An 18573-nucleotide genomic window follows, 5' to 3' on the forward strand; every position below is an offset into this window, starting at 1 on the left:
CCTGTTGACGGTCTAGGAATGGTAGAACGATGGGTTCGATGACGGTTTGGATGTACCGTGCACTATTCAGTGTCCCCTCGACGATCACCAGAGGTGTACGGCCAGTGTAGGAGATCGCTCCCCACACCATGATGCCGGGTGTTGGCCCTGTGTGCCTCGGTCGTATGCAGTCCTGATTGTGGCGCTCACCTGCACGGCGCCAAACACGCATACGACCACCATTGGCATCAAGGCAGAAGCGACTCTCATCGCTGAAGACGACACGGCTCCATTCGTCCCTCCATTCACGGCTGTCGCGACACCACTGGAGGCGAGCTGCACGATGTTGGGGCGTGAGCGGAAGACGGCCTAACGGTGTGCGGGACCGTAGCCCAGCTTCATGGAGACGGTTGCGAATGGTCCTCGCCGATACCGCAGGAGCAACAGTGTCCCTAATTTGCTGGGACGTGGCGGTGCGGTCCCCTACGGCACTGCGTAGGATCCTACGGTCTTGGCGTGCATCCGTGCGTCGCTGCGGTCCGGTCCCAGGTCGACGGGCACGTGCACCTTCCGCCAACCACTGGCGACAAAATCGATGTACTGTGGAGACCTCACGCCCCACGTGTCGAGCAATTCGGCGGTACGTCCACCGGGCCTCCCGCATGCCCACTATACGCCCTCGCTCAAAGTCCGTCAACTGCACATACGGTTCACGTCCACGCTGTCGCGGCATGCTACCAGTGTTAAAGACTGCGATGGAGCTCCGTATGCCACGGCAAACTGGCTGACACTGACAGCGGCGGTGCACAAATGCTGCGCAGCTAGCGCCATTCGACGGCCAACACCGCGGTTCCTGGTGTGTCCGCTGTGCCGTGCGTGTGATCATTGCTTGTACAGCCCTCCCGCAGTGTCCAGAGCAAGTATGGTGGGTCTGACACACCGGTGTCAATGTGTTCTTTTTTCCATTTCCAGGAGTGTAGTTCTAAGTTCTAGGAGACTGATGACCTCAGATGTTAAGTCCCATAGTGCTCAGAGCCAAATCTGGTCGTTTAGTCCATTGTTGGAGCATTGCACCCCACTTCCCCATACACAAGGTCAGTTCCACGAAGCTGTACCGATACCGCTGCATCGTTTTGCGCTGTACATCTCTGAACAGCACTGAGTAATGAATGGGTATGTCGTTGATTCATAGAACGTTCTGTCGTGGGACGATGTAAATGTGACACAACAGAGCCACCTTATGGACAAGAAAGGTAAAAATGACGTGCATTATAGCTTCCTATTAATCAGGCTTATTCTCCTTGTTTCCTTGCAGGACATACAGAATATACATGTAAATAAATAGCACAGTACGTGTAAACTTGTACGCATGTTATGTGTCCATAAGCTGGATAACAGTAATGCTGGAGAAAGCAGTAGACAATCTTACTTCCACACCTCCTTAAGCAGGATTCTCCGACCGCACGTTCCCTACCACAAACTGTTCAGTGGAGCATGCTCTACGTACTGTTACATTTTTGCACGCTCTTACGGAAACACCCTGTGTATCAGAGGTACATTGTTTCTGGTCTGTTACAACTAAATGCAGCTATGCAGTGCTAGCGTTCGCATATGTTGTGTCCTACTCCACAGACTGCGAGAGCTATTTGAGATATCGCTTGCTTTGAAATAAGGAGTAAATACGTGAAGCCTTGACACAAATCTCCTGTCGCCAAAAACCGAAGAGTAACAGCAAGTCTTTGCATAAAAGGAATTACTTTTCTTAAATTTCTGCCTTTCTCTGAAACATTGGGCCCCATATTTAGGACGGCAGCATCCTAGCAAAGTTACGAACACCGTAACTGTCTTTCAAACTCAGCTTCTCATTTCCGCCACGTCTTCTGCAGTGCAAGTAGATTCATTAGTATATACACTTCTGGCCATTAAAATTGCTACACCACGAAGATGACGTGCTACAGACGCGAAATTTAACTGACAGGAAGAAGATGCTGTGATACGCAAATCATTAACTTTTCAGAGCATCCACACAAGGTTGGCTCCGGTGGCGACACCTACAGCGTGCTGACATGAGGAAAGTTTCCAACCGATTTCTCATACACAAACAGTTGACCGGCGTTGCCTGGTGAAACGTTGTTGTGATGCCTCGTGTAAGGAGGAGAAATGCGTACCATCACGTCTCCGACTTTGGTAAAGGTCGGGTTGTAGCCCATCGCGATTGCGGTTAATCGTATCGCGACATTGCTGCTCGCGTTGTTCGAGATGCAATGACTGTTAGCAGAATATGGAATCGGTGGGTTCAGGAGGGTAATACGGAACGCCGTGCTGGATCCCAACGGCCTCGTATCACTAGCAGTCGAGACGACGGGCATCTTATCCGCATGGCTGTAACGGATCGTGCAGCCACGTTTCGATCCCTGAGTCAACAGATGGGGAAGTTTGCAAGACAACAACCATCTGCACGAACAGTTCGACGACGTTTGCAGCAGCATGGACTATAGCTCAGACACCATGGCTGCGGTTACCCTTGACGCTGCATCACAGACAGGAGCACCTGCGATGGTGTACTCAACGACTAACCTGGGTGCACGAATGGCAAAACGTCATTTTTTCGCATGAATCCAGGTTCTGTTTACAGCATCATGATGGTCGCATCCGTGTTTGGCGACATCGCGGCGAACGCACATTGGAAGCGTGTATTCGTCATGGCCATACTGGCGTATCACCCGGCGTGATGGTATGGGGTGCCATTGGTTATACGTCTCGGTCACCTCTTGTTCGCATTGACGGCACTTTGAACAGAGGACGTTACATTTCAGATGTGTTAAGACCCGTGGCTGTACCCTTTATTCAATCCCTGCAAAACCCTACATTTCAGCAACATAATGCACTGCCGCATATCGCAAATCCTTTCTGGATACAGAAAATGTTCAACTGCTGCCCTGGCCAGCACATTCTCCAGATCTATCACTAACTGAAAACGTCTGGTGAATGGTGGTCGAGCAACTGCTCGTCACAATACGCCAATCACTACTCTTGATGAACTGTGATATAATGTTGAAGCTGCATGGGCAGCTGTACCTGTACACGCCATCCAAGCAGTGTTTGACTCAATGCCCAGGCGTACCAAGTCCGTTATTACGGCCAGAGTAGGTTGTTCTGGGTACTGATTTCTCCGGATCTATGCACCCAAATGGCGTGAAAATGTAATCACATGTCAGTTCTAGTATAATATATTTGTCCAATGAATACCCGTTTATCACCTGCATTTCTTCTTGGTGTAGCAATTTCAATGACCAGTAGTGTATACACTGAAGCGCCAAATAAACTATAAAAGGCGTAGGTATTCAAATACAGAAATATGTAAAGGAGCAGAATACGGCGCTGCGGTCGGCAAAGCCTATATAAGACAACAAGTGTCTGTCGCAGTTGTTAGATCAGTTACTCCTGCTACAATGACAGGTTGTCAAGATTGGAGTAGTCTGAACGTGGTGTTATAGACGAGCGATGGGAGACAGCATCTCCGAGGTAGCGATGAATTGGGGATTTTCCCGTACGACCATTTCACGGGCGTATCGTGAATATCAGGAATCCGGTAGAACATCATACCTCCGACATCGCTGCGGCCGGAAAAAGATCCCGCAAGAACGGGACCAACGACGACTGAAGATAACCGCTCAACGAGACAGAAGTGGTACCCTTCCGCAGATTGCTGTGTGCTCCAACAACCCTACCACAACAAAGGTCAAAAATTAATTATGGTTGTAGTGTTGCTCACGCTGCTAAATATTGCATTTTCGGGCAACAAAAATGGCTCTGAGCACTATGTAACTTAACTTCTGAGCTTATCAGTCCCCGAGAACCTAGACCTACTTAAAGCTAAATAACCTAAGGACATGACAGTCATCCATTCCCGTGGCAGGATTCGAACCTGCGACCGTAGCGGTCCCGCGGTTCCAGACTGTAGCGCCTAGAACCGCTCGGCCACTTCGGCCGGCTTCGGGCAACAACAAAGTTATATTATGTGGCAGGTGTCATTAAAGCACACTTAATAAAGTCATTCCTTGAAATAATGGATAAACTAGGCGCTCATCTTTCCGTGTTTCCCACGCTGGTCTCGTTGTGAACTCATGGCTCAATCATCGAAAATCTAGGTAGTGATGATTCCAAGCTCGGATGCAAAGACGCCTAGGTGTTATACTGCGATATTCAAAAGTTTTATGAATGTGTTTCATAAACCATTCTTGAAGATTAAACTTTTGCAAGTTAAGACAATGGTGATGTAAAAAAAGTAATCAGCACTCCGAATTTAAGTTACACATCTTTTTATTACTTTTGTTGCAACATCACGTAACTCACAAAACATCACTTTACAATATAAAACATACTTGAAAAATCTTCCTCACTGTTAAAGTTCACTTTACATAAACTGACTACAATTTGCGCCTTTTAAACATGACCAAGACTTGACTCTGATAACCACTTACGCGCCCAAAAATCAGAGTTACTTGTACGTCAAAGATCATAGTGACAAAAGAAAGAATTGAAACAAGAGTAATATCATTGCAATATAAACATATGGATATATCAAAGTACCTCTACATTAATGAAATCAAATGTGAATTTTGTCACAGAAATATGTTAACTATTCTACAGAAACACAGTAGAATGTTGCTCGAATCGAGGGTTTGAGGTGAGGTGCCGCAATGGTTACGTAATTCAAGTACCATTACAGTGCGAAGCATTCAACGAAACATATGATATGGGCTTTCGGAACTGAAGGCCGACTCGTCTACCCCATATGACTGCACGTCACAAAGCTTTACGCCTCGCCTGGGCTCGTCTACACCGACATTGGACTGTTGATGACTGGATACCTGTTGTCTGATCGGACGAGTCTCGTTTCAAGTTCTATCGAGCGGATGGATGGGTACGTATATCGAGACAACCTCATGAATCGAGGGATCCTGCATGTCAGCAGGGGACTCTTCAAGCTGGTAGAGACTATGTAATGACGTGGAGCGTGTGCAGTTGGAGTGATAATGGACGTTGACAAGTCTAGATACGACTCTGACAGTTGACACTTACGTAAGCATCCTGTCTGGATTACCTGCGACCATTCATGCCCATTGTGCACTCCAACGGACTTAGGCAATGCCAGCAGTACAGTGTGACATCCCACACGTCTAGAATTGCTACAGAGTGACTCCAGGAACACACTTCTGAGTTTCAAACATTTCCGCTCTCCACCACACTTCCCAGACGCTATTGAGCTTATCTGGGATGCTTTCCAGCGTGCTATTCAGAAGAGATCTCCACCCCCTGGTACTCTTACGGCTTTATGGACAGCCGTGCAGGATTCATGGTGTCAATTCCCTCCAGCACTACTTCAGGCATTAGCTGAGTCCATGTCATGCCGTGTTGCTACACTTGTGCGAGCTCGCGGGGGCCCTACACGATATTAGGCAGGTGTACCAGTTTCTTTGGCCCTTCAGTGTTGATACTGTCTACAAACTGTGCGAATAGAATCAGTAGCAAATAGCTAATAAACTAAAGTTAATATTTTGTCCATTCTCAACAACTGTAGTCGTACACAATGAAGTAACAAGCAACCAGTTGCATAAAAGAAATTTACCCTTAGTGCGTTTCTTCAGAAGGTCATACCTATCGCATTATTTACGAATGTCAATAATAAAATGAATACACCAAAATAGAACAAAAGTAGTTTTTGTGCTGACACTGAACTTCTAACAGTACCACCACTTGCAAAGTAGATTAGAAATCAGATTAATAATGTTGCTCACGCAGCATATGTTCGCCTTATCGGGCAACAACAAAACTATTGACTGTGGATGGTATCGTCAGAATCGAAATAATGAGGTCACTGTAAAGAAGTCATTAATTTTGACACTTATCTTGAATGGATTCCCACGTAGATTTCGTCGAAGTCGTTATGCCTCATCTTATTGATTCTAGGGTGATTCCACTTTGGCTGCTAGAAGGTCCGGATCTGTATTTTAGCAATATTTGAAGACCTAACAAATGCGTGTTTCAGGAAATTCTTAATGAATAAACAATCCTAGATCGGAACAATGGCATGGTAAAAATAATTTTTGACTTGGTGTTCACGATCCACATTTTTAACAAACTTCTTGTAAATTCACATATACTTCTTCTTAACTGTCACATCCTCAAGAAAACAGTTTTGTATCAATCTTCACATATTTAATTTTCACTTTAACCAAACGTAAGACTTGACTGTTCGTTTACAAAGCGAAATAATACAAAAGTTCTGCAAAGTGAAACAAAGACTGCCCTGTGCGCATTCACGCCAAAACGATTACAAGCAAGACAAAGATTATGACAGCCTCACAGAAATGGATACACATAAGAACCATACCACTGTAATATATCGATACATCGGAGTACCTACACACTCAAATGTGAATATTGTCACAAAAATATGTCTGTTACTTTGCAGAAAAGTAATATGATACTATTGGTACCGAGAACTGCGGTTGGAGTGCCGTAATGGTCATGTAAATAAAGAACTATTACAAACTCCATGCATTTTGCTGTATGCACTTTATTACTAAAGCTCACAAATAATGCGATAGGTATAACCTTCTGAAGAAGCGCACTAAGAGCCCGAAACCAGTAAAGAAATTAAATGTCTTTTATGCAACTGGTTTCTTATTATTTCGTTAAATAAATTAAAAGTCATGTCTGATGTTGTTTTACTACTTGAATAACGAAAATGTGGTAGGCGATAAACTTTTTTCCTTATACTATTTTGTGTGGAAACGTAGCAGAAAGTTTCATAAAGGTTTGAAATTATGTGTAAAATTTGTTACGAGTCACGAAGCGCTGTCATTCTTCGACTTATTACGTCGAGTATTATTAATGTAGAACCAAACGTCGTTAATTCCTGCTCTTCATAGCGTAGCTCTTAATGCGAATACACAGTGTGATATGTTTGCTACCAGTTCAGCGCAGCAGACGATGCGAATATACCAGGTGATCAAAAAGTCAGTATACATTTGGAAACTTAATAAACCACGGAATAATGTAGATAAAGAGATAAAAATTGACATACATGCTTGGAATGACATGGGGTTTAATTAGAACAAAAAAATCCTATGTTGCTAGATGCGTGAAAGATCTCTTGCGCTCGTCATTTGGTGATGATCGTGTGCTCAGCCGCCACTTTCGTCATGATTGGCCTCCCAGGTCCCCAGACCTCAGTCCGTGCGATTATTGGCTTCGGGGTTACTTGAAGTCGCAAGTGTATCGTGATCGACCGACATCTCTAGGGATGCTGAAAGACAACATCCGACGCCAATGCCCCCACCATAACTCCGGACATGCTTTACAGTGCTGTTCACAACATTATTCCTCGACTACAGCTATTGTTAAAGAATGATGGTGGACATATTGAGCATTTCCTGTAAAGAACATCATCTTCGCTTTGTCTTACTTTGTTACGCTAATTATACCTATTCTGATCAGATGAAGCGTCATCTGTCGGACATTTTTTTGGTTCTAATAAAACCTCACGTCATTCCAAGCATGTGTGTCAATTTGTACCTCTCTATCTACATTATTCCGTGATTTATTCAGTTTTCAAATTTATACTGACTTTTTGATCACCCGGTATGTGCAGAAATACTTGTCGCTACTGTAGGGGGGGACGCGAACAACGAACATCGTTCCCTTATTTTATTATGATCGTTTGTCCCTATATAGGTCAGCGTCAACAAAATACTTCCGTATTCTGGGGAGGAAGTTGGTTATTGAAATTTCGTGATAAGATTCCGCCGCAACGAAAAAGACATGAGACACAGCCATATTGTGCTACCTCATTACATATTAGAACAGTCTGATATACTGTTTAATACAGTGAACTTCAAAGCAACAAGTTTTCAGGCTTGAGTAAATGTATCTTAGAGATATAAGCAACATTTCTTTACTCCTTCAGATATTACTAGTGAATTCAAAATCTCTGTACGTTCCGAAAAAAAGTGAAATCTCTTTTGTCACTGTTAACTGCCCTGAAACGTGACATTTAAATAAACTTACGACACTTTCATTTTTTTACAATTGCTTTGTTCTTGAGATAACATTAATAAAAGTTGAGTGCTGCATTTGGAATGAAACCGGAGAAGCATGCGCAACAGAAACGCTATCACTTTTTTATCATCCACCTTCGTTAGTTTTCAGAACAAATAACGAGTAGATAGCTTTTTAATTTTATTTTGTACTTTGACCACCGTCTTAATCACAAAATGATTCAAATGACATTTAGCACTATGGGACTTAACATCTGAGATCATCAGTCCCCTAGAACTTAGAACTACTTAAACCTAAGTAACCTAAGGACATCACACACATCCATGCCCGAGGCAGGATTCGAACCTGCGACCGTAGCAGTCCCGTCTTAATCTTTTCAGTTTCTAAGTTTCTCTTTGATATACACTCCTGGAAATTGAAATAAGAACACCGTGAATTCATTGTCCCAGGAAGGGGAAACTTTATTGACACATTCCTGGGGTCAGATACATCACATGATCACACTGACAGAACCACAGGCACATAGACACAGGCAACAGAGCATACACAATGTCGGCACTAGTACAGTGTATATCCACCTTTCGCAGCAATGCAGGCTGCTATTCTCCCATGGAGACGATCGTAGAGATGCTGGATGTAGTCCTGTGGAACGGCTTGCCATGCCATTTCCACCTGGCGCCTCAGTTGGACCAGCATTCGTGCTGGACGTGCAGACCGCGTCAGACGACGCCTCATCCAGTCCCAAACATGCTCAATGGGGGACAGATCCGGAGATCTTGCTGGCCAGGGTAGTTGACTTACACCTTCTAGAGCACGTTGGGTGGCACGGGATACATGCGGACGTGCATTGTCCTGTTGGAACAGCAAGTTCCCTTGCCGGTCTACGAATGGTAGAACGATGGGTTCGATGACGGTTTGGATGTACCGTGCACTATTCAGTGTCCCCTCGACGATCACCAGACGTGTACGGCCAGTGTAGGAGATCGCTCCCCACACCATGATGCCGGGTGTTGGCCCTGTGTGCCTCGGTCGTATGCAGAACTGATTGTGGCGCTCACCTGCACGGCGCCAAACATGCATACGACCATCATTGGCACCAAGGCAGAAGCGACTCTCATCGCTGAAGACGACACGTCTCCATTCGTCCCTCCATTCACGCCTGTCACGACACCACTGGAGGCGGGCTGCACGATGTTGGGGCGTGAGCGGAAGACGGCCTAACGGTGTGCGGGACCGTAGCCCAGCTTCATGGAGACGGTTGCGAATGGTCCTCGCCGATACCCCAGGAGCAACAGTGTCCCTAATTTGCTGGGAAGTGGTCGTGCGGTCCCCTACGGCACTGCGTAGGATCCTACGGTCTTGGCGTGCATCCGTGCGTCGCTGCGGTCCGGTCCCAGGTCGACGGGCACGTGCACCTTCCGCCGACCACTGGTGACAACATCGATGTACTGTGGAGACCTCACGCCCCACGTGTTGAGCAATTCGGCGGTACGTCCACCCGGCCTCCCGCATGCCCACTATACGCCCTCGCTCAAAGTCCGTCAACTGCACATACGGTTCACGTCCACGCTGTCGCGGCATGCTACCAGTGATAAAGACTGCGATGGAGCTCCGTATGCCACGGCAAACTGGCTGACACTGACGGCGGCGGTGCACAAATGCTGCGCAGCTAGCGCCATTCGACGGCCAACAGCGCGGTTCCTGGTGTGTCCTCTGTGCCGTGCGTGTGATCAATGCTTGTACAGCCCTCTCGCAGTGTCCGGAGCAAGTATGGTGGGTCTGACACACCGGTGTTAATGTGTTCTTTTTTCCATTTCCAGGAGTGTACATTACGTTGACGTATGTATGATGCGCATGGCTTTCGTAGTTGTGACTGTAACTACATGTTTTAGGCAGTGTACTGCGTTATTTTAGCGGTGGGATAATACATTTCTTTTGCATGTTAACTTTGCTGTATTGAATTTTACACATCTATTCCCGCAGGCTTTGGTTTTCAATCGTCATCCACAGAAACCGGTCGAAATAAATGTGTAAAGTTTAATACAGCAAAGTTAACATACATTTCTTCTGGTTTTAACAACGCCTGTTATGTATTTTGGATGTTATTGTTCTTTGGCTTAGCGCTCGTATTTGGATCCCACAACTACTGTTTCTAGTTTTCTCCACAGACCAACTGGTATGGCATTGCTCACGGGGTGTCAACTGCATTTTACCTCATCTCATCTCACCTACTACTTTGTACCTAGATCACAACATTGGTGAGGAATTTAAAGAGGAGTAAGTTGTGACACATGTTGTTCCAGTTAAGATCCGTATGTTTTTCCTGCACTTTGTTAGATATTAGTCTATCTATTAGTTGATTGTAAATTATTTTTGGCTGTTTTTTATTCCTGGAAAATGTATTTTGCTCTATGTGTAACTCAGTTCTCTCACGAAAGATTTTACGTAGTTTATAGTCAATTTGGTTTAACATCAACCATTCAGGTATAAGCGCATCCTCGCTGCCACAAAGCGTATTTAAAGAATAGGATCAGGCCAGTCGAAAATAAATCCACAGATCATCTGAGATGCGAACAATATTTTTATTTTCTAAATACAACATGGGCGGTGAAAAAAAGTAACAAATATGTACAATAACAGTATCGTAACAATTGGATCTTACAGTGGGATGTTCACAGGTATGAGTCTGAACAAGCTCTGGAACCTTCAAAGGAAGTCGAGGGTACGACAGGGAGCAGTAGGGAAATCTTTTAACTGGGAGACCATTTGTTCCGATTGCCTCGTTAAAAACATTCGGCTGCAGTACAAATGACTAAGGAATACTTTGGAGTTGTGTACCATCAAGTTTACGAAGACGCAGAGCCGTAGTCGAAGCTATCGACTTGTTTTCACTGGAAGTGGAAAGGACGCAGCTATCTATATTTAGCTGCTTGGACGAACGCTGTTGCGAGAGTGGAAATCGGACATTTCTCCTTTGGAACAGAAGTCACGCGAACTGCGAGAAACCTTCCCACGTGATCCGAAGCGGTGAAGTGGGTTTCGCGTCGGAATTTCTTTTGCCTCCGTTAGCTGGAGTTTTTCCAGGCACGTCTCGGCAGTTTTTCTTCGGAAGGACAGCCAACACAGAATGCGTGTACGACATGTGTGTCACTCTTTAAGAGAGAGAGAGCGTCGAGATGAGTAACTGGAATAGGGAGCGAAAAGCAGTGCGGAAAATTAGAGCTTTGGTTTGAATGCTGGGTGTGGAGTATTTGTATGTCAGAACACTAACATTTTATTTTTGTATCCTTGATCCACACCAGTATTCCTAGTGCTTCTTTTACAGTTTGCAGGAAAGGCAGTTTCCACATTCAAAACTTACTTCCAGGCTCGAAAAAGTGTAAGTATGTCTCCTGAGACATATACGATTAGGAATGTCTCGTTTTCATTGGTGTAGAATGATTTGAGTCCCGATAAGAGAATGGTTTTCTATGGTGCTTACAGCTTGATTCCGGGAAAAATTAAAGCGCAAGGTAGTCAGATGGTAGGCAGAAGTTCGTAGTATGGAAACACAATTCTACAAATTTCGCCCGGGTCTGTTCACCCGCTGCATTGCAGCCGGTTTTGGAAAAGATAACGTGGGGATTTAGAACACGTGCAGATCGAATCGTGAAATAGACTATCCACCAATCCCGAGCTGTTTTGATGATACGCGGAATTTATTAGTCAATACATTTCACCTCATAGCGAAGAGAAAGCAGACCATTTTGTTGTGCAACTAAGTATCAGCAGACTGCATACAGAGAAACAGCAACAGGGAGAGTATCCTATAACGTGTAGAATGGAATACGTATGGATTTCCACATCTGTGGAGCCATGAGAAATGTGTGATTCACCTGAAGCCAATATTGGCGTATTTCAGATTTGTTACGCAGTCGTTTTCCGCGGTAAGCATTAAAGTATTAGTTTTATGAATTCCAACGCGTTTTTCTTACTGGAACAAGAAAACGGCGTTTGCACTTAAAAAACTAATAGTCGTATGTACTTAGCGTTAACTTCGTTGAAAGAGCGGACTTAGGTTTCCTGTTGATACCTGCATGCGCAAGACGCAGTGCAAGAGGTATACTTTCTTTGTGTAACCGCGCTGTGCAAGGACAAATGGTCGTTGTAAGAAACTGTGGTGTAGCTCTAACGTTAGAACTGCAATGCAGTAACGGCAGGAAGGGTTTGAAGACTAGTACTCAGACATGCTAAGGTGGGACTGTGGGCTACCGTTTGAAAGATGACACTATTTCTTCGGCTCCGAGCCTTTTAAGAATGTGTAGGAGAGGGGATGTCTTTTGGCAATCTCTGCGAGTAAACATTCCTCGGGCTGAGGAAAACAAGAAAAGATGGTACACTGATGGAACGAGGTAGGAAAACATGAGGACGTGATACAGGATTTTGTGAAGTTAAATCGTGGAAGGAGGTGGTTCTTGGGGGGACGTTGCAGAGCTCGACAAGACTGTTGGGTTTAACCGCAGTGGATAACCGCATCTAGCCGTAGTAGGCGTAGTGTGCGAACGCAGGAGCAGCCGCGTAGGCAGCGGGGGCGGCGATGGCCGCCTTAGCCACCAGTGGAGCGGCTACTGCGGGGGCTGCAGCGTAGGCTGCCTTGGCAACCAAGGGGGCCGCGTAGGCGGCAGGGGCGGCGAAGGCTGCCTTCGCTACTAGTGGAGCGGCGACTGCGGGGGCTGCGGCGTAGGCAGCGGGGGCGGCGTAGGCGGCGGGGGCGGCGTAGGCGGCTGGTGCCGCGTAGGCAGCGGGGGCGGCGTAGGCTGCAGGGGCGGCGAAGGCGGCCTTGGCCACCAGCGGAGCAGCGACCGCCGGAGCGGCGGCGTAGGCGGCAGGGGCGGCGTAGGCGGCCGGGGCGGCGAAGGCGGCCTTGGCAACCAACGGAGCGGCGACTGCGGGGGCGGCGGCGTAGGCTGCGGGGGCGGCGAAGGCTGCTTTAGCCACCAGAGGGGCGGCGGCGTAGGCTGCGGGGGCGGTGTAGGCCGCAGCCGGGAAGGTGTAGGCGGCGGCTGCGGGGTAGGCGAGGGGGGCGGCGGCGGCAGCGAGGAAGCCGCGCTTGTCGCGGGGGCGGACTCCCGGCTGTTCGACGGGCTCCGTGTCCTGCGCGGGGGCGGCGGCCTGGGGGCGGGCCTCCGCCTCCGGCTCCAGCTCCTCCCTCTGGGCGGCGGCGCTGCCCAGCAGCAGCAGCACGGCGCAAGAGATCACCTGTGGGGAGGGGTGTAGATCAGCACGTCATTCCAGGGAGTTGTGGCTAAGGTGTACGAGGACACAAAGGGTTCAAATGGCTCTGAGCACTGTGGGACTTAACATATTAGGTCATCAGTCCCCTAGAACTTAGAACTACTTAAACCTAACTGACCTAAGGACAACACACACATCCATGCCCGAGGTAGAATTCGAACCTGCGACCGTAGAGGTCGCGCAGTTCCAGACTGAAGCGCCTAGAACTGCTTGGCCACACCGGCCAGCTACGAGGACACATCACAAAGTAAGGTGCTCATTATTATGGCAGGGCAAGTGTGAATGCTGCACTACACTTCAAAGTGACACAGATACATAAAATTATTTTTCATCGTAGGGACGAAGGCTGTGTAAACAACGATCGGATCGTTGTGGCAATCAGTCAGTTCTTAGACAGTAAAAATCCCCTCCTTTGTCACTGAACCATTATGTGAATGTCCTTCTCCATAGTGCTCAGAGCCATTTAAGCCATTTGTTATGGAAGTAGTTGAGATCAACCTTGTAACGGAGGTTTTTCCTTAATTTCTACTACCTCTGGCTTCAGTCATCTTTTGGTGGTGTGGTGACGCTTTTGTTAACAGTGTGTGTGTGTGTGTGTGTGTGTGTGTGTGTGTGTGTGTGTGTGTGTGTGTTATTTTTCCGCCGGCCGCGGTGGTCTAGCGGTTCAGGCGCTCAGTCCGGAATCGTGCGACTGCTACGGTCGCAGGTTCGAATCCTGCCTCGGGCATGGATGTGTGTGATGTCCTTAGGTTAGTTAGGTTTAAGTAGTTCTAAGTTCTAGGGGACTGATGACCACAGCAGTTGTCCCATAGTGCTCAGAGCCATTTGAACCATTTTTTTTTTTTTTTTGTTATTTTTCCGAATTTTCTCTGCAAGCCGAGGTTTTAAATTCACGTACATGCTGCAGTTTTGCCCTGAAAATGTGTGGTCACCTGTCGAAGAATTCGGCGGTTGCTATGACGTCACCCGGCTGCATTTCCGTAAGTTACTTGAATATTGCACAGGCCGGGAGAAAATCAGTTCTCGCACACAATTTATGTGGATGTAGAACCAATTTCAAAAGACATCTCGATGTTGCCTACGAACTTCTTCCGGGCGCTCCCAGAGAACGTCGCCAGATGTGTGGACCTCGTCATGAGGCGCATGCGCAGTGTTTACGTGTGCGCGGAGTGAAGCGTCGGTCACGTGACCTGATTGAGAGTGTGGCCAGGACGCGACGAATTGATGGATGAGCGACAGAGCCGCTTTCCACACATTGCGACAGCCCGGGCTGTCGTGGACTCCAGCGAGAAGCGGCACATTTCTGTCACCGCGGGCACGCTACTGGCAGCACTCCAGTTAGGCGCGTTTCGTGCTTACCCAGCCGTTCAACAACCGTAAACTCTTCTATTATTTGTCGCTCGGTTTGACTCGGAGTCTCCACAGCGGTAGTCATAGACGAGAAAAAGACGTCCTGTTACTGTTTTCTTGACTTGCACATCGCTTTGATTGTGTGGGCTGGTGAAGTCTATGGTATTAAGACTGTCCCACCTACATCGATAGAGTTTTTTTTGCAGAAAGCAGAGGATAAAATTGACAGGTTCTGTTGCAAGAATGAAATTAAACTGACAATGAATGGCGTATAATATGTAGCGTCCTACAAGGATCGGTATTGGGTCCACTTTTGTTCTTAACCTGTATAAATGATCTTCCAATGACTGTAGAGTGCAGTTGAAAACTGTACCGTTTGGTGATTAGAGAAGCAAACCTGTCAGGGGTCCAAAATCAGTCTTACCAGGCACACCTCAAGTAATAGCTGCATACGTCTACAACTAGTTCACACCAAACAGTTTGAGTTCTGCAAACACGCATGCTACTCAGTTGAAAACAAGCAGAAATAACCAGCCAGTAGCGCAAGTAGACATTAGTGGTCATCTAATAAGTGAGAAACTGTTCTTTGGATTCCATTCTTTGGGTTTCAGTTAGATAACAGGTTGTTACGTAGTTAACACTCAGACCAACCAATCAACTGCTCTTAGTCACCTAAAGACAACGTATTTACTCAGCTGAAACGAACCGTAATATTACTGAGAAATTCAAATAAACGTAATCAGTATAATCAAGTAAATACTAAGATACCAATAAAAGACATTTCATATAACTGGGGATGCAGCAATTTCTTTTCAAAGTGATGCTTTCTTTCCAGTTGACCAGGTTACATTTAAGTGACATAACAACAAGCTTTATTAAGTGGTGTGGTGAATTCATTGTTAATGAAATGTTCAGATTAAATTCCTAAGAATTCACATCTTTTGTTAATGTGTTCTACATTCATCAAGGTTCTCCTGCTGCATGATATCTGTGGATCACCAAGATGAATGACCACTCATCTGCTACAAGACTTGTACCTAACTTACGTAGAGCAGTGGTTCAAACAATGGACTAAGGGAGCTAAAATATCAGGCGACCAATGTAACACCAAAAAAATCAGAAATGACTGTAAATATTTTGAAACTTCCTGGCAGGTTAAAACTGTGTGCCTGACCGAGAGTCGAAGTTGGGACCTTTGCCTTTCGCAGGCAAGTGCTCTACCAACTGAGCTACCAAAGCACGACTCATGCCCCGTCCTCACAGCTTTATTTATGCCAGTACCTCGTCTCCTACCTTCCAGGCTTTACAGAAGACTCCAGCAAACCTGCAGGACTCATTTACCCAGTCAGTTACAGTTCGGCTTGCTCTGAACCCTGGTGAAACTCTGCAAGCAAAAGGAACGGTAGGTGACAGATAAGGTTCTAGAACCAAGTGAAGATTGAACACTGGACCTTAGAGGCAGATATGTGTATAAAGATAGGAAGCATTAGTCATTCTACTATAGAGCCTTGTGACACTGGAGAATTGAACTGCGTAAAATTATCGAAACTGGTCTCAAGAAATTTATCAGTGGTGACTCCGATGTTTGCTCTGTTGTGCATGTCAGATATAGTAAAAAAGTAATGTTGTTTCTACCACGGTGCCTTGTGGCAGTGCAGAATTGTGTAAAATTACCAACTGATGTCAAGTATCAACTTAGGAGTTGTTGTACGTTGACGAGGTCCAGATGACCATATATGATACATGAAAGAAGTAATATTGGTCCTCTGATAGTGACCTGTATCAATGGAGAACGTATTTCTGTAAAATTAAGGACGTTGATGTCAGACGGCAATTTACGGGAAATTACCTGTGATGAGCCCCAGATGGAGCTGTTTGCTCAGGTGTATGTATTTGATGTAGTAAGAAGGGAGTAGTGTTCCTTTTGCAGAACGTTGTGGCACTATAGAATTTGTGCAGACTTACAGATTGTTCTAAGAAACTAATTTAGGACTAGCTATCTGCGGTGAATGCTAACAATCAGTCGTTCTGCAGTCTGATTCAGGAAAAAAAATATTTATTCTACTCTGGTAACTTGTGGCACTGCAAAATTTATGACATCATAGTGATTGGTGTGAGATGCAGTATATAAGAAGTTATATGTTGATGAGCTACAGATGACCATGTTTACTAAGGTGAACTAATGTAATGTGAGAATAAAAGCGACTTCTAATCAAGCTGCGGGCCTATGGGGTATCGTCTCACTTGTGCGACTGGATTCGTGATTTCCTGTCAGGAAGGTCGCAGTTCGTAGTAATAGACGGCAAATCATCGAGTAAAACTGAAGTGATATCAGGTGTTCCCCAGGGAAGCGTCCTGGGACCTCTGCTGTTCCTGATCTATATAAATGACCTGGGTGACAATCTGAGCAGTTCTCTTAGGTTGTTCGCAGATGATGCTGTAATTTACCGTCTAGTAAGGTCATCCGAAGACCAGTATCAGTTGCAAAGCGATTTAGAAAAGATTGCTGTATGGTGTGGCAGGTGGCAGTTGACGCTAAATAACGAAAAGTGTGAGATGATCCACATGAGTTCCAAAAGAAATCCGTTGGAATTCGATTACTCGATAAGTAGTACAATTCTCGAGGCTGTCAATTCAACTCCGTACCTGGGTGTTAAAATTACGAACAAATTCAGTTGGAGAGACCACATAGATAATATTGTGGGGAAGGTGAACCAAAGGTTGCGTTTCATTGGCAGGACACTTAGAAGATGCAACAAGTTCACTAGAGAGACATCTTACACTACACTCGTTCGTCCTCTGTTAGAATATTGCTGCGCGGTGTGGGATCCTTACCGGGTGGGATTGACGGAGGACATCGAAAGGGTGCAAAAAAGGGCAGCTCGTTTTGTATTATCACGTAATAGGGGAGAGAATGTGGCAGATATGATACGCGAGTTGGGATGGAAGTCATCAAAGCAAAGACTTTTTTCGTCGCGGCGAGATCTATTTGCGAAATTTCAGTCACCAACTTTCTCTTCCGAGTGCGAAAATATTATGTTGAGCCCAACCTACATAGGTAGGAATGATCATCAAAATAAGATAAATCAGAGCTCGAACTGAAAGGTTTAGGAGTTCGTAAAATTGCAGAGACTGATCTCAGATGGATATCTACAACAAGTTTTCAGGTCTGACTCAGAGATAATGATATATGCTCTGTTGTACATAATTGTTACTGGAAAGAAGTAAAGTTGGCCCTGAAATGGTGCCTTGAGGTATTTCATAAGAAAACTAATTTGACTGTCTGACACTGCATGTAGATCGTGGCTAGTTAGTCCGCCCTTCGGTTATGCAACAGCAGAGTATCGGGCTTGAAGTGTAGATGCGTATGTAGCTGCGGACTTACCAGAAAGCGGTTCATGTTGTAGGCGTGGTGGGCGGTGCTGCTGTGGAGCTAGCTGGAGTGTGCCCTGGACAGCGCGCAGACGGCTTTTATACCGGCTGGCCGCTCGCCTCTTACGACAGCCGACGAGCGCCGCAGAAGTCGCATCACGCCCTCGAGATTGTCCAACAGCCCGGAGGCGGCTTTCGCAGCGGGCGCCTTGCCCACCATCCGGCACCCATTCGTCCCAGCTGTCTGTGGCCTTGTTGGCTCACCGTCCGTCCAGCCGGCACGTTCGCTAGCCCTGTCCTTCGCCGCGGCAGCCCTTTACGCTGCCCTGTGATCAGTCGACATTTGATTGAAGACTCACGAAACGAGACTGTATATGAGGAACAGACCTATAGACACCGGAAGGTTTCAAACTGATTACATAGTGGTAAAACAGAGGCTTCGGAACCATATTGTAAATTGTAAGACTTTCCAGGGGCTGTTGAGAACTCTGAGCACAATTCATTGGTTATCAACAGTAGATTAAATCTAAA

General features: G+C 46.2%; 1 protein-coding gene across 1 annotated transcript; it reads right to left on the reverse strand.

Moving 5' to 3' along the window:
- Nucleotides 1-10609: 10609 nt before the first annotated feature.
- Nucleotides 10610-18139, reverse strand: LOC126291853 (cuticle protein 16.5-like). Its single transcript, XM_049985575.1, has 2 exons — nucleotides 18056-18139; nucleotides 10610-13284 (listed from the first exon to the last, which is right to left on the reverse strand). Exons 1-2 carry the CDS (start codon nucleotides 18068-18070, stop codon nucleotides 12562-12564), a joined length of 738 nt encoding a protein of 245 aa, XP_049841532.1. The 5' UTR covers nucleotides 18071-18139; the 3' UTR covers nucleotides 10610-12561.
- Between the last annotated feature and the right edge of the window lie 434 nt (nucleotides 18140-18573).

Source organism: Schistocerca gregaria, chromosome 9 (genome assembly GCF_023897955.1).
Source record: "Schistocerca gregaria isolate iqSchGreg1 chromosome 9, iqSchGreg1.2, whole genome shotgun sequence".
Classification (NCBI taxonomy): domain Eukaryota; kingdom Metazoa; phylum Arthropoda; class Insecta; order Orthoptera; family Acrididae; genus Schistocerca; species Schistocerca gregaria.